Raw genomic sequence first — 13,144 nt, forward strand, 5'->3', positions numbered from 1 at the left:
TTCAGGGGTTCATATTAGCCATAAGGGTGTACTAAGATTTCCATCCAGTAGGTGCCTATTTATGGACAACGTCGCTAAGGCCGGCCTCGGAAGGAATGGCGTGATTACCTAAAAGCATTTAAAAGAAACTGGTTTAAGGTGGCGCAGAACAGGAACTTTTGGAAAAATACCGGCGGGGGAGCTTTGCTCAGCTGTGGGACCCCATAGGTTAATAATAGAATACGAGTAGTAATAATATTTTTGATAAGTATTTTAATAAATAGTCTCTACTCAGAGGACCGTACTTTGTGACGAAATATAACAGAGAACTACGTTCAGCAGTAAGCTATATATGAGTTGCACTATGATGATGAGTAACAAACATCCAAACAAACAAACATTCAATTTTCTAATCACTACTACATTCTTTAATTTTTTCCTTTATTATATTTCTGTATTATGACTATACCGCTGTATCTATGTTTATATAGATAGTTTTGTTATAAATTTTCAAATCATTGTTACTTTGTTTACAATATCTAAAATACTTTTAAAATACGATAATATTAAGAAGACAAAACCAGCATACAACTCATGTGATAATAAAATGAAATAAAATAAATAAATAAATGAAATAATTATTGTAACCTATAAACAATCTGGCATATCTACAGTGTTAGGCACATAAGTTTTCAAACTGAAAAACGTTTTGTATAAATCCGCATGCATGATGTTAAATGCATTTGTGCAAAAATGTTAATCTATTGGGTTCAGAAAAGGTTCAAAGGTCACGCGGAAGAAATTTAGGATAAAAGCTAGCAAAATTATAAATGTTAAAAATAAAAATTATTTAATCTAATAATCATTAAATTTCTATTTAAAATGACAGACTTACATTTGTTTAGACATAAACGCTAAACATGACAATTTTTTGAACACCTGTCTACAAGTATTATAAGTTATCTTTTTTAGTAAGACGGTTCGATTTCGTTATTTATAGAAATAGTTTTATTACATATATAATAGAAAAAGAAAGAGAGAGAAACAAAACACGACAAAATTAAATAAACTTGTATCTTAAAATATTGACAAGCATTTTACTTGCTTAAGATTATTAGAAAGTTAAATAAACTTTTAATATTTCGAATTGTAGACATTGGACGTATGTCAAGAGTTAAGAAATTATTAACAAATAGCTGCTGGCAGTAATCATTAATAATTTAAAAACTAATGACCTATTTCTTAATTTTATTTATATTAGCGAAAATATTATATTTTCTTTTCTTTTCTTGAGGATAACTCATGAGAATTTCAAGTAATTATAAATACCTTTTCTTTCTTCATTAATTCTGTTGAAAATAAAAGATGATCTATTTCTTTTATTATAATTTTCGTCTCTAGATAATCTAGAGGTACTAACCTCTATGCTATCTATAAATACAAAAGTAGATTTATTTGTTGTAAAGAAAACAACCAGCCCGCTACACAATTAACAAAACAATAAATACTTTTTGCTTATTGTATTTATATGAAAAAGAATACCTCAGATATTTGTTTCATTTTCACTCATACACGCGATAGCGAAAACGTATCTATAATAAATATAAAGATTCATCTACCACATATCTCAGGGGACTAAATAGAAAAATATTAACTATATATATAAAACTTTTTTATTTCGACTAACTATTACTATTTAATTATTTTATTCTTAAATATATTTTACTATTAGTAATAAATGTACTTTGGGTATTATTATCTAATCGCATTGATATCAAATCAATTTATTGAAAAAATTTAAATTTGTTGGACAATTTTTTCGTTGAAATTTTATGGCATGAGTATATATTATACATACAAATTATTTTATGCACATACTCGTAGCATGTCAATACTGATACATAAAAATGCTAATTGAAAACCACTTTTTTTAAAGTAGTCTGTCTACAAAATTAATTTTGACTGTGTTCTTTTTTTTTTTGTAAATTACTAAGGCCTGATTATTTTTAAGCTGCAGAATGATAATAATTTTTTTTATATATAGATTACAATTTTAACGAATTTCTAAAATAATTTTAGTAGTTTCAACTTTCTATTACACATTAAGTAAATAGCTTTCAAGCAAAGAATAAAACCGTGAAATCCTTTAACTTCTTTTGTGGATTGCTAAAAAGCTTTCTTAGTGTATACATGGTATTTAAGCTTATAAAACCTCAAGTTTTCTTTTTTAATTAACGATAATGGAATAGTTACCCTATCTGTGTTATCGGTATATGCTGGTGGAGCACCAGCGTGAGACATGGTAGATGAGGATAAAAGCAGGTCAGTTATCCAGATGTAACGAATTGCACAAGAATTAACCAAGATAGTTAATTCTTGTCCAACCAAGGTTTCCAAGGAGAATCGTGGAGGTCGACTTGATAGAGGGCATTTTATTGACAATGAAGTTGTTAAATCCTTATTATTAACAATCTCTTCCCTCCAAACCCGAGGTTTGTAGACTTCATATTCCTGAAGCTTCGTGATTAGTCAGTAATTGGTTTACTTCAGAGGTGATGACAAACAAACGGTGAGCTACCCACATTCCACGAACGTCAAGACGTGATGACTGTAGGGTGTCGTTATTTTGAGCGGTTTACTCATAATCTATTCCTGTTACCACGCATCACCTTGAACCGCTCAAGAAGTACGACCTATTTCAGTATATTGAGTAAGGAACATTCTGGGATACAAAAAGCTTCTATTTTTATGACAGGGTGGGTGTTAAGTAGGATGTACCTATAGACGTCAGAAAAAGTAACATAACAAAATAAAACATTCAAGTATGATTCATAAACGTGTCTATTTTTAATTTAAACACTAACAATTTTATCTTTTATATTTTGTGGAAAAAATGTTGAATGATTCTCAATTCATTGTAAAATTAGGCATTAAAAAGTTCGATAAGATAAATAGAAATATTTTTTTCTCCAATGAGAAAAATTGTTTTTTTTTTATTATTATTTTATGCTTGATATAGAACTACTTATTACACAATACTTGTGGACTAATGTATTTGTATGTATGTAAGTCTACAATGCATGTTTAGTTTAACTGAGTATTTAAATGCAATTAAACTTCAACGAATTTTCCAGCTTTTGTAAATAAATTAATAAAAGACATTTCTTAAAAATAATAAGATGTTTAAATTCATGTTGTACTGAGAAGATAGTCAACAGTTTTAGTGAAACACATAAATCTAAGTCTGATAGACTTTATCATATTGTTGAAAAGTAATCATTAAAAGTGCAGTGGCAAACAATGCAGTGTAGGATGACGTCACATTCATTCGGTGCAAAGTGCATATATGTTGTTAAACCTCCTTGCATTCATGCTGCCTTAGTGTCCGTTCCTTTTGTAAGCGACACCAAAGGGGCCCTATCCCCTTTAGCACCCTTCTCTGGGTCAATGCTCATCTTTCGGTCAATCACCGAAATGACCTTCTTTGTGTGGCGACACGTAAATAAAATATTTACAAGGTGTTGTATCTCATCTTCTCTTTTTAATTATATTCTTCAATAAAATAATAATCTTTATAGTCAGATATTTGTTACTATTGTTTGGTTTAAATGTACTCGTATTCATGAAGAAAACTATTATTTCTAATTTTTAATTTTTAAATTCGCATTCTCATTAAAATTTTGCTCATTAATTACTTGTTATAATTCGTTATTTTAAGAAAAGCATTATTCATAATTTTTTTTAATTAATATTTTTATATGAATTATATTATTTTAATCTCTGTTAAACATACAGTACGAGTATATTTAGATATTCAGTACTTTGTTAATGATTATTATCGTACTCTTCATGCAATGACCAGGAACTTGCTGGACAAGGATTGCAGCAAAAAGTAGCAGTGATGAATAAATTATGATGCAGGCTTCCATTAGAATGCATTTATAATCATTACGATATTATGAATATCCATTTCCAGCCACAATCACGAAGGCAAATATTATTTAAAGCAACATCGAACGGCATGTGTTTTATCACAGGAACTTGCATGACTTTGTTTACTCGACCCAAATAATGTAACAGATTTAGAATTTAGGTTAAATATGTAACAATAAAAACAATATATCGAAACATCTAAGGGTCTTTTATGAAAAAATAAAGAACCTGGGCTTAGCTTTTAATAATAATAGATGTATCGAGTAGTTACATATCTACAACTGAACTAGTGAGTAGTCATTTGTTTTATTTATCTATTTAATTAATAAATATTGATACAAAATTATAATACTGACCACAGGTGTATATAAGATACATTATTAGGATGGGAGGAAAGGATTGTTAGTAATGGGGAGGTTAGTCCCCATGACTATCCATATACCTTATCAGGTCGACCTCCACGCAGTTCCCCCTGGAAACCATCTTGATTAATTTATAATTAAATTCGTCACGATGGGCTAACTGACCCAGCTTTTCATCTTCACGAGTCATCCCTCACTGGTGTCCCATCAGTGTATACCGATAGCGCAGATGGGGTTTCCATATCATAATCACCCATTGAAAAAAAATATTAGGGTTTTGATGATATTTAAATTCCTGTAGTATTTAAAAATTACAGAAACGACTTTCAATATATCTACATAACTTTGTAATAATCTCCATTCAAATTTAGTTTGTAATCAAGCGCTTCTCTTGAAATTAAAAATAATTCAAAATATTGTACGGGAAAACTTTTTAGTGATTTCTGATATTTCTATGTGCTTTAATCTCCATTTATCTTATAGATTTTTGATCCTTATGAAAATAAGATCTGTAAGCTTACAGTGTGTACATTAAGAATATAGGTATATTTATTTAAATTAGATGAATTAACGTTAAGAAAATATTTCTTAATGTACACGTATTTCCAAAATCTTTAAACGTATATCAAAATATTTCCAAAATTCAAGCGTTTTCCAAAATATGTTCCTTTAACTGCAACGGTTAATGCACTTATGTTTGATGTCCTAATTTAAAAATGTTTCGCTTTAATTTTCAAACATTTTTAATAATTTTACCAGAATAATTTTTATACTATATCAATATAAAAATTGATAAACAACTTTATTGTTCTTAATAAATAAAATGAAACTGCGTATGGGGATATTTTTGTCGATCATTTCAAATTTCTGCTTCGTATCTGTTCGCGCTATTTGCCTCTACAACGATTTGGCACCGTATAAAACACGTTATACAACCGAGAGCCGGTTATTTAGTTCTCAACTTTGGTGAGAGAGCCATCTATTGACAAGCCCGTGAAACACGTGCAATTGTGATTAGTGTTTAGTGCAGTGTGTTTTGGAATTCCTAATCTTTTAAAATGCCTGGACGTCCTATTTGGCAGGTAAGACTATATTTTAAAAAAAATAAGTAGTCAAATTCATATATTAATTATAAATCACTATGAAAAATATAAATAAATACCTCATAAATGAATGTAAATTTATATTTGTTCCAATTTTCTTGTTTAGATATTTTACATATGTGTTTATTTGATATTCATCTCGTTGAGTCTTTAGGATTGTTGTTTGAAATATATTTCATTCTAATGATACCTATCTATTATTATGCCTAGAACCAATACATACCTGTAAGCACACTATATTTTTAAAATCCAAACGAAATATGGTATATGTACCTGGATAAAATAATTTGATAATTTATAAATTTAGTTTAACCTCACTAAAGTTCCCTCGTGCTATAATGAGAGAGATTTTACGGCGATTAGTAATATTGCCGGCCCTGAAACATGAAACACCTACCAGGTATACACCAGGTGCGTAAACGACGTCCATTGTTCGTAAAAATTATGTTTTGGCATAGCTTCAAATTAGCTATAATTTCTTAATACATATAATAATATACAGAGTTAGTTGTAATGGGTACTAAGCCAAAAACAAGATAATATTCATGAAATTGAACAAACTTTTCCGAGAAGCTCAGTCGAAATATTAAAATATTTTTTAAACCTTTCGTACTAAGTCGATAATTTTGGATTTGTATAAAATTTGCAAAAAAAAAAATATTTTTAAATACTTTCGAGATTATTTCGGGGAAAATTGTTGAGTTTTATAAATATCATTGGTTTGTGTTTTTAACACTTATTACGACTAAAATTGTATGTAAAATTACAGAATTACTCACTTAATCTATCTCAACCGCTAGGATATAATTTGTTTCAGTTACTATTATGGTATTAGTATTATAATTTATAAATTAAGTTTAAATAAATTAAAAATCAATACGACTCTAATACTGTCAGCTTTTAAGCTCTATGAACCTCTTAAATACTGTAATATTATTGGAAACTATAATAATACTAATTATTGGAGTTCCCATTAATAATTTGAATTATATAAATACCAAACCATACCATATTAGCCATTAACTATCCACTGCTAAACATAGGCCTCCCCCATAATGAGGGTTGTGCCAGTTCTTGCCACGCTTGACCGACAAGTTGGCAACCGCAGTTAGGCTTCAGTGATGTTTTAAAATGAATACTCCATTCCTCGACCATTAAGTTCTCTTAGTCACCACCCACGGGAAAGGAAGGTGTGGCCCATTCAATGCCGGTACTATAACGCATAGAATGGATCAGCCTTTATATAGTATATTAAATCACCTAAAATTATACTAATATTTTTAGGTTAAATAACAATAAACTTTATTTTATGTACTTTAATCGTAATTTAAAGATAAATTAAGTGTAGCAACCTTGCTATATTCTATCATAACAATAAAGCTAGATTTCCAATTCCAATTAAATCTTTAAAATAAGTAAAATATTAAGTATAAGGCATAATCTATCTTATTTTTATTATCACACATCACAATTGGTTTACTGACCAATACTCAAAATAGTAAGATATCATTAGTAGTACGAGTAGGTACACCTCTCATCGTATTCCGAATCAATTGACCTTTGATACAAAACAAATTAATAAGTACCCAGGCACTGAATCAGCTTACAATCTAAAACATTTTTAAATTACTAATACTAATAGAGAGCATTCAAACTTTTTTATCGACTTTTTTACTTGGATTATACTTTATATCACCAATCATAAAATTTCCAGGCAGATTATGGAATAACTGTTGCAAAAAACCAAGTAAAATGTCTTCTATGGTCTTGGATAGTATAGGTCGCAACGATTCTGACACTGGCCGCCAATTTGCATTCAAATATGCGTTAGTACTGTCCTCTGAAAGAAATAAAAACTTATTGTACAAAAGAGCTGAAGGGTTATTATACTGAGCGAAGCTTTTGACGCAAAAATATGCCTGAGTATGTGCCTTTTTTAAGTGACTAACCTCCTTCTCACCCTCATTAAAAAATAATCTTAAATATGCAATTAATGATAACATTCCCTTTAAAATAATAAAAGTATTAATACCTACTGTGTGTTAACCTAAAATAGGTAGGCCTACGTTCTTAGTTTAAGAGTTTAAAACTAGAATAAATTATAGGTATTCTAATTATAAATTTTTCTCCCATACAATAAATCATATAACAGAAATTCCATAACACGACAATGGAAAATATAATTTGTGTCACGTTGCTTTCGGACGTTTAACCACCACAAGTCTAACAGCGTCTCAACGTTGCAATTTACAACACGTAAGTACTAGGATATAATAAATCTAAACAAGTTATTTGAATCCAACTACAACGCCATCTTTCGATGTAGATAGTTCATTTTCCTATTCGACACTAGATGTCGTAAAGTATTATATTTTCCAACTGAATACAGATGGCGCTAAGTACAACAAGCACAGATTACCAACTTAATAAAAAATAAACCAAATTACAATTTTAACATCATGATATTATTTATAATAACATCATTGTTTAAACTATAAATTTTAAAAATATGAATTGATATTTCATGAATAATACATACCTAGAGAATTAATTCCATCGAACAAATTATTCATACGTAAAGTGAGTCCACCTATGGTATATTTTACATGAGCACTAGTCACGTTGAAGAAAACAAAGTCGTCTTTTTCATATAGTTTTACGTCACTGACAATATCAATTGTCATGTTTTCTGTAATTAATTAAATATGCATTATTATAAAAAACGAATGATAAATATATATTAAAATATCAATAAATACCCTGCATAACATAGAAGAGCGACTTCATTCCATGCCCGGAAAAATTGTTTTTTCCGGGCATGGAATGAACGATCATTTGATCGTTGATTATACCATATAATAATTTATTAAAATTGGACTTACTTGGTTCAAACCAGCAACGACCACGACCGACCAATGGTATTAATAAAATCTTTCCCTTTAAGTCATACGTCCCTTCTATTCGAATTTTCGGGACGCGAACTCTAGTATAGAAATCGTATGTTTTACTATCTACCCTGTAAAATAATACAGACTATAAACTGATAACCAGGAGAAACATTGAAAGAGATCATATATTTTATAAATTAAATTCTTTTTACATTATGTCCTTTAGAGCCCTTTTTTCATTTAGTTAGAATCCATTAATATTTAAATAAAATTGAACCGTATTCTATCTATTCACCAAATGCATCATTGATTATTCCATTTTTTATCATATTTTATCTAGATCGAGTCGACTCGATTACTACTCGACTGAGTCGATCAAACAGTCGACAATAAGACCAGGAGACTATGAACGTTAAGTATTAAAAACTCACTGGCTCAAGAGCACTTCTGTCTCACCGAAACCTGTCACAGTGACGTCATCTAGCGCCGCATTTACATTCACAGGGCCATCGCCTTGCAGGATTCTTATTTTGGGAATTTTCATTGGATCTAGAGGAGGCACATCAATTTCTGGAAGACCTGTGAATAAAAAAAGAACTAATGAATAAAGCGTTCTAAACTTGCAGAATTTTGTTTCATATTTCTTATATAATTTGGTTTAGATATTTTTAATTTTTTTGTTCGTTTATCTCTAAATCTCTACATAACAAAACTAATGGGCAGATTTTGATTAAACTTATTCACGTGAAAAAAAATCCTGTGTCAGCAAAATAACAAAAACATATGTATATAAAACATATAACTATTTTTTTAAGTTAAAACTTTATGAAATTAAAATAAAGAAATCAATAGAAAAATAGTTAGGCACCCAAGGTATTTAGAAAAAAATATTTAAAAAATTAGGAGCGGTATAAAATTTTAGGGTGACAAGTTTTTAATTTCCTTTTCTTTTATTCAAATTGCAAATATAAGTTATCAATTGAATATTTTTTCGATACTTGTATGATACCTATAATTATTTAACAAGTATAATAATTAAAAATATGTATGAATAACCCTAAAATATGATATGTTTGATAACGAACGAGACGACACGTCGCATGAGTATGGTGAAGAAATAGCGCTTTCGCTTTCCGCAAGTTATGTACCTACAAAATGTTTCGTAATGAGGTGACTACGATATGACTACTTAGCCCGGTGGTTCATGAACCTACCAACCCACTATCATTTTATCTAGTGCCTATCAACAGTCATAGCTTGAACTCGTAAAGTTAGGTCATAACGAAGTTGTTAAAAAAAATTTTTATTTGCCCATTTATGTTTGAAGATAGAGACACAACATGCATTCACAAAACACAACAGCAGAAAAATAAAACCAAGAAAACTATGTACAAATTGGAGAATAATAGTAGGAGCGCAGAAATGCCGAGGAGTTTACAAGTTGCACCGACTAGGAGTGTTGGTTGGTCGTTGCGCAAGGAAACCAGGCACTCTGCAACTGTGCCGTTTACAAAGCAAGCAGAACGGGCCAGCAGCGCTAGGGCTGTCGATCAATTTTATAAATCAAACCTACTTTGTAATACCAGGTACCAAATTAAATACACATGAGTGCAATTCCAATTTCGAAAAATAGTGAATTTATATTTCATAGTGAATGTATTATTTTTACTTAATTCGTCCGTATGTATTATAAGTTCCTACTAAGCAATAAAAAAAAAGTATTTTGCATTTACCTGGCCCCAAAGCATGAAACAGCTTTTGGACAGATTGACGTGAACATTCATCGAAATCTGGATCACTTTTCAGGCATGTTTGTATAAAATCGGCTGAAAAGAAATCAAACAAATATAAAGAAAAAATTATAACAACAAAATCCGTACATATTAGTTTTATTAACTTAAAGTTGTAAGTTGAAAATCCGACTTAATTATTTTATTTATATATTTTATTCCATAGATTAATATTCTCAACCGGCTTCAAAAAGAAGGAGGTTCTTAATTCATTTGTATTGATTTTTATGTATGTTACCTTACAAATTCGTCGGTTGTAAACCGATTTGAAAAACCTTTTCTATATCTGAAAGGATACAGTTACAGATTGGTTACAGATTGGTTCCATGGAAATTTTATGAAAATCAGTTCAGTAATTTAGTTTTTAAATCAAAATAACTGGTTTTGTTTCTATTGAAGTTTTTTTTTTTGTGGGACATCATGAATTATTATAAATTTCTGTTACTAAAAATGCTATAAAAAAATCTTAATCTAGTTATGGTTATCGGCAACAACGGGAAAATCTTTATAATTATTAATTAATCTATTAAATTTAATAACCATCAATCTACATCATCATTACTGGTTATATTTAATTAACTACATTTTTTTTGTAAATATAAAAATATGTAAATTTATGTGCATGAAATTAATGCCATTAATTTAAAAAATATATGTCTCTAAATGAAAATTAGAAATAAATAACAAAAAATATATAAATCGCTATGCAGAATATTTATATCACCTACTATTACTAGGTACACGCGTAATCTTGGTGAACTTGACATTGATCACCTCACAATGTTTTTCTCTACAGTTGACTACCTACGTTGCTAGCTTCATGAAGTATTCATAAGAATATAAAAATAATTATTATATCTGTGATATACATCAAAAATTATTAAAAATTGTTATTATATGTATAATTTAGTGTCTACTGAATCTTATTGAATAAAAAAGAATTCTTGTAAACATTTTTATCAAGATATATCTATCTTTATAAAACATAGTAATAATTCTGTGTAAAAAGTAATTTTAGAATATTACTTACAGTAATATATATACATATATGTATACATTTATTTTATATATATATTATCTACTAATTTTGAATATATATTAATAATGATATTGAAAAAATAAAAACTGTAAGCCCTACTAAAATAATTTTGTACTTTTATTACTAATTAATAGGAAAATGTGCATAATGATATAAATACATGTATATCAATTATTTTGTTCAGTATTATTATTACAAATATTATACCCTCCACAGGAAAATATGCCTTATTAGGGTCTAAGTATTTTAAATAAATAGGTGTTAGTGGGCATTATTTAATTTAGTCTTTCTGTAATAATAAAATATTATGTATTTTTATATGTTTTGGTAGTTTTGTGTGATATAAATTTATACAAATTAATATCACAAAACCTATAAGAGAGAAAAGAATTACACAAGTATTTCATAAACGACAACCCTATTTACTTGGATCATAATCATGCACTATTTATCTAACCTTTTACATAATAATCCCACATTAAATTGCCTATCAACTGTGACTTTTCTGACGATAAAGGGTCACTGCACTTCTATGTAACGTAACCCCATGATATAATCGTTACAAACAATCAATTTATATAACATCAATAACCTGATTGCGAAATCGTTTCTGCAGAAGCCGGCAACGGTATGCCGCGTGTTTATCTTAAAAAAAATATGCTCTCGATAATTTAAAAGACTAAAAATACTCACGTTTCGTCTTGTAGTATTCGGCTGTTGTATAATGTAGCACAATTGACACTAAGAATAATTCGATATGCATCTTTCGATTCGTTTATCGATGAGATGTAGCCCCGAGCAGGCAGCTGAAGTGGTGGTGGTGTTATACTAAGTTCCAGCTAAGTCGGTCTCCAAGAACGTAAAGTAGAGGGGAGCGTGCGCAATTGTATGCTATGTAAATAAAACAAATATGGCGTTGCTTAAGTTAATATTGCTAATAACACGTAAACAAACAACATTGATCGCAACTTCATCCTTAGTTATATTATAAATGTGAAAGTGAGTTTGTTTATTTGTTACCTTATAGCGCCGGTAAACATATATGGAATGAAGATGGATATAGGTTACTTTTTATCTAGGTCAGTAAACATATACCGGTCACACAGACGAAGTTGCAGGTAAAAGCCAGTATTAAATAAACCTAGACACTAATTTATAGGATCATCATTTATCGTACATCATTTATCGGTTTGATAAGAAAATTTCGTGATATCACTCTACGTTACCTGTCTATATTTAGGACTGTATTATTTATATAATTATGATCCTACCAGCTTCTACCATCACCACCACACATCCACACCGTGTCACCATATCACACGTCCTTATTACTATTACGAGTATAAATGTGAAAGTGAGTTTGTTACCTCTTGGTACCTTAATGACTTAACTAATTACTTACTGTTTTTGGTATACTGGTACTATATGGGATGGATAAAGACATATGCTATTTTTTATCCTGATCAGTGTACATATCACGGTCACATGGACAAAGTCGCAGGGAAAAGCCAGTTTATAAAATTAATAAGGAAATAAATAAAAAAAAAAATTAATAGGTGAAATGGAAGGTTGACTCCACCATAATATAAAAGATAAGGAGGTCTACCTGATGGAAATTAGTGGTACCTATCACTTAGACTTCCGTAGTCATATAACGCTCGTCAGATGTAAAAAAATTATGTGTAAATCTATTGTGAAATTTATATATTAACACTTAAACTATCTTTTAAAGAATAACACTGATAAGGAAAAAGGCGTTATACCTTTTATATGTATATCTTGTTTACTAACTTTTCAAATATAGTAGAGGGGGATGACCTCTACGCGATTCCCCAAGAATGATTCCTCTGAGTACAGTCCATTGTACAAGCAGTAGAACACGTAGAGTGAGGCAAAATCTCTCCTAAGTCCTCACCTTACAAATGCTCAGGTTATAGAATAAGCTCTCTGTCAAGGTTTCCCCAGGAAACCACAGCATGGAGTTTGTCATGGGTAAAAATGTTTCTTTAGGATCGGCAACGCGCGCGTAATGCTCCTAGTATTGTTAAAG

At 29.6% G+C, this 13,144-nt stretch overlaps 2 protein-coding genes across 4 annotated transcripts in view; one reads left to right on the top strand and one right to left on the bottom strand.

Moving 5' to 3' along the window:
• The first annotated feature begins 5,204 nt into the window (after positions 1-5,204).
• LOC113512558 (muscle-specific protein 20-like) overlaps positions 5,205-13,144 on the top strand; it is a 37,573-nt gene continuing 29,633 nt past the window's right edge. Inside the window, exon 1 of the mRNA XM_052900127.1 lies at positions 5,205-5,356. Within this exon, the coding sequence (XP_052756087.1) occupies positions 5,333-5,356 (24 nt within the window). The 5' untranslated portion in view covers positions 5,205-5,332. The remainder of the gene's footprint in view (positions 5,357-13,144) is intronic.
• Positions 6,673-12,827, bottom strand: LOC113520929 (circadian clock-controlled protein daywake-like). Of its 3 annotated transcripts, none has more exons than XM_052900126.1 (7): positions 12,701-12,827; positions 11,788-11,985; positions 9,999-10,091; positions 8,697-8,844; positions 8,260-8,393; positions 7,917-8,066; positions 6,674-7,217 (listed from the first exon to the last, which is right to left on the bottom strand). In XM_052900126.1, the coding sequence occupies exons 2-7, from the start codon at positions 11,855-11,857 to the stop codon at positions 7,027-7,029; spliced, it is 786 nt and encodes a 261-aa protein (XP_052756086.1). In that variant the 5' UTR covers positions 11,858-11,985; positions 12,701-12,827; the 3' UTR covers positions 6,674-7,026. The 3 variants fall into 3 exon arrangements, with proteins under 3 accessions (XP_026762157.2, XP_052756086.1, XP_052756084.1); XM_052900124.1 differs by having other exon boundaries at positions 12,497-12,820; XM_026906356.3 differs by lacking the exon at positions 12,701-12,827 and having other exon boundaries at positions 6,673-7,217.

This window comes from Galleria mellonella, unplaced genomic scaffold (assembly GCF_026898425.1).
Source record: "Galleria mellonella isolate WM207_F2 unplaced genomic scaffold, CSIRO_AGI_GalMel_v1 utg64, whole genome shotgun sequence".
NCBI lineage: Eukaryota > Metazoa > Arthropoda > Insecta > Lepidoptera > Pyralidae > Galleria > Galleria mellonella.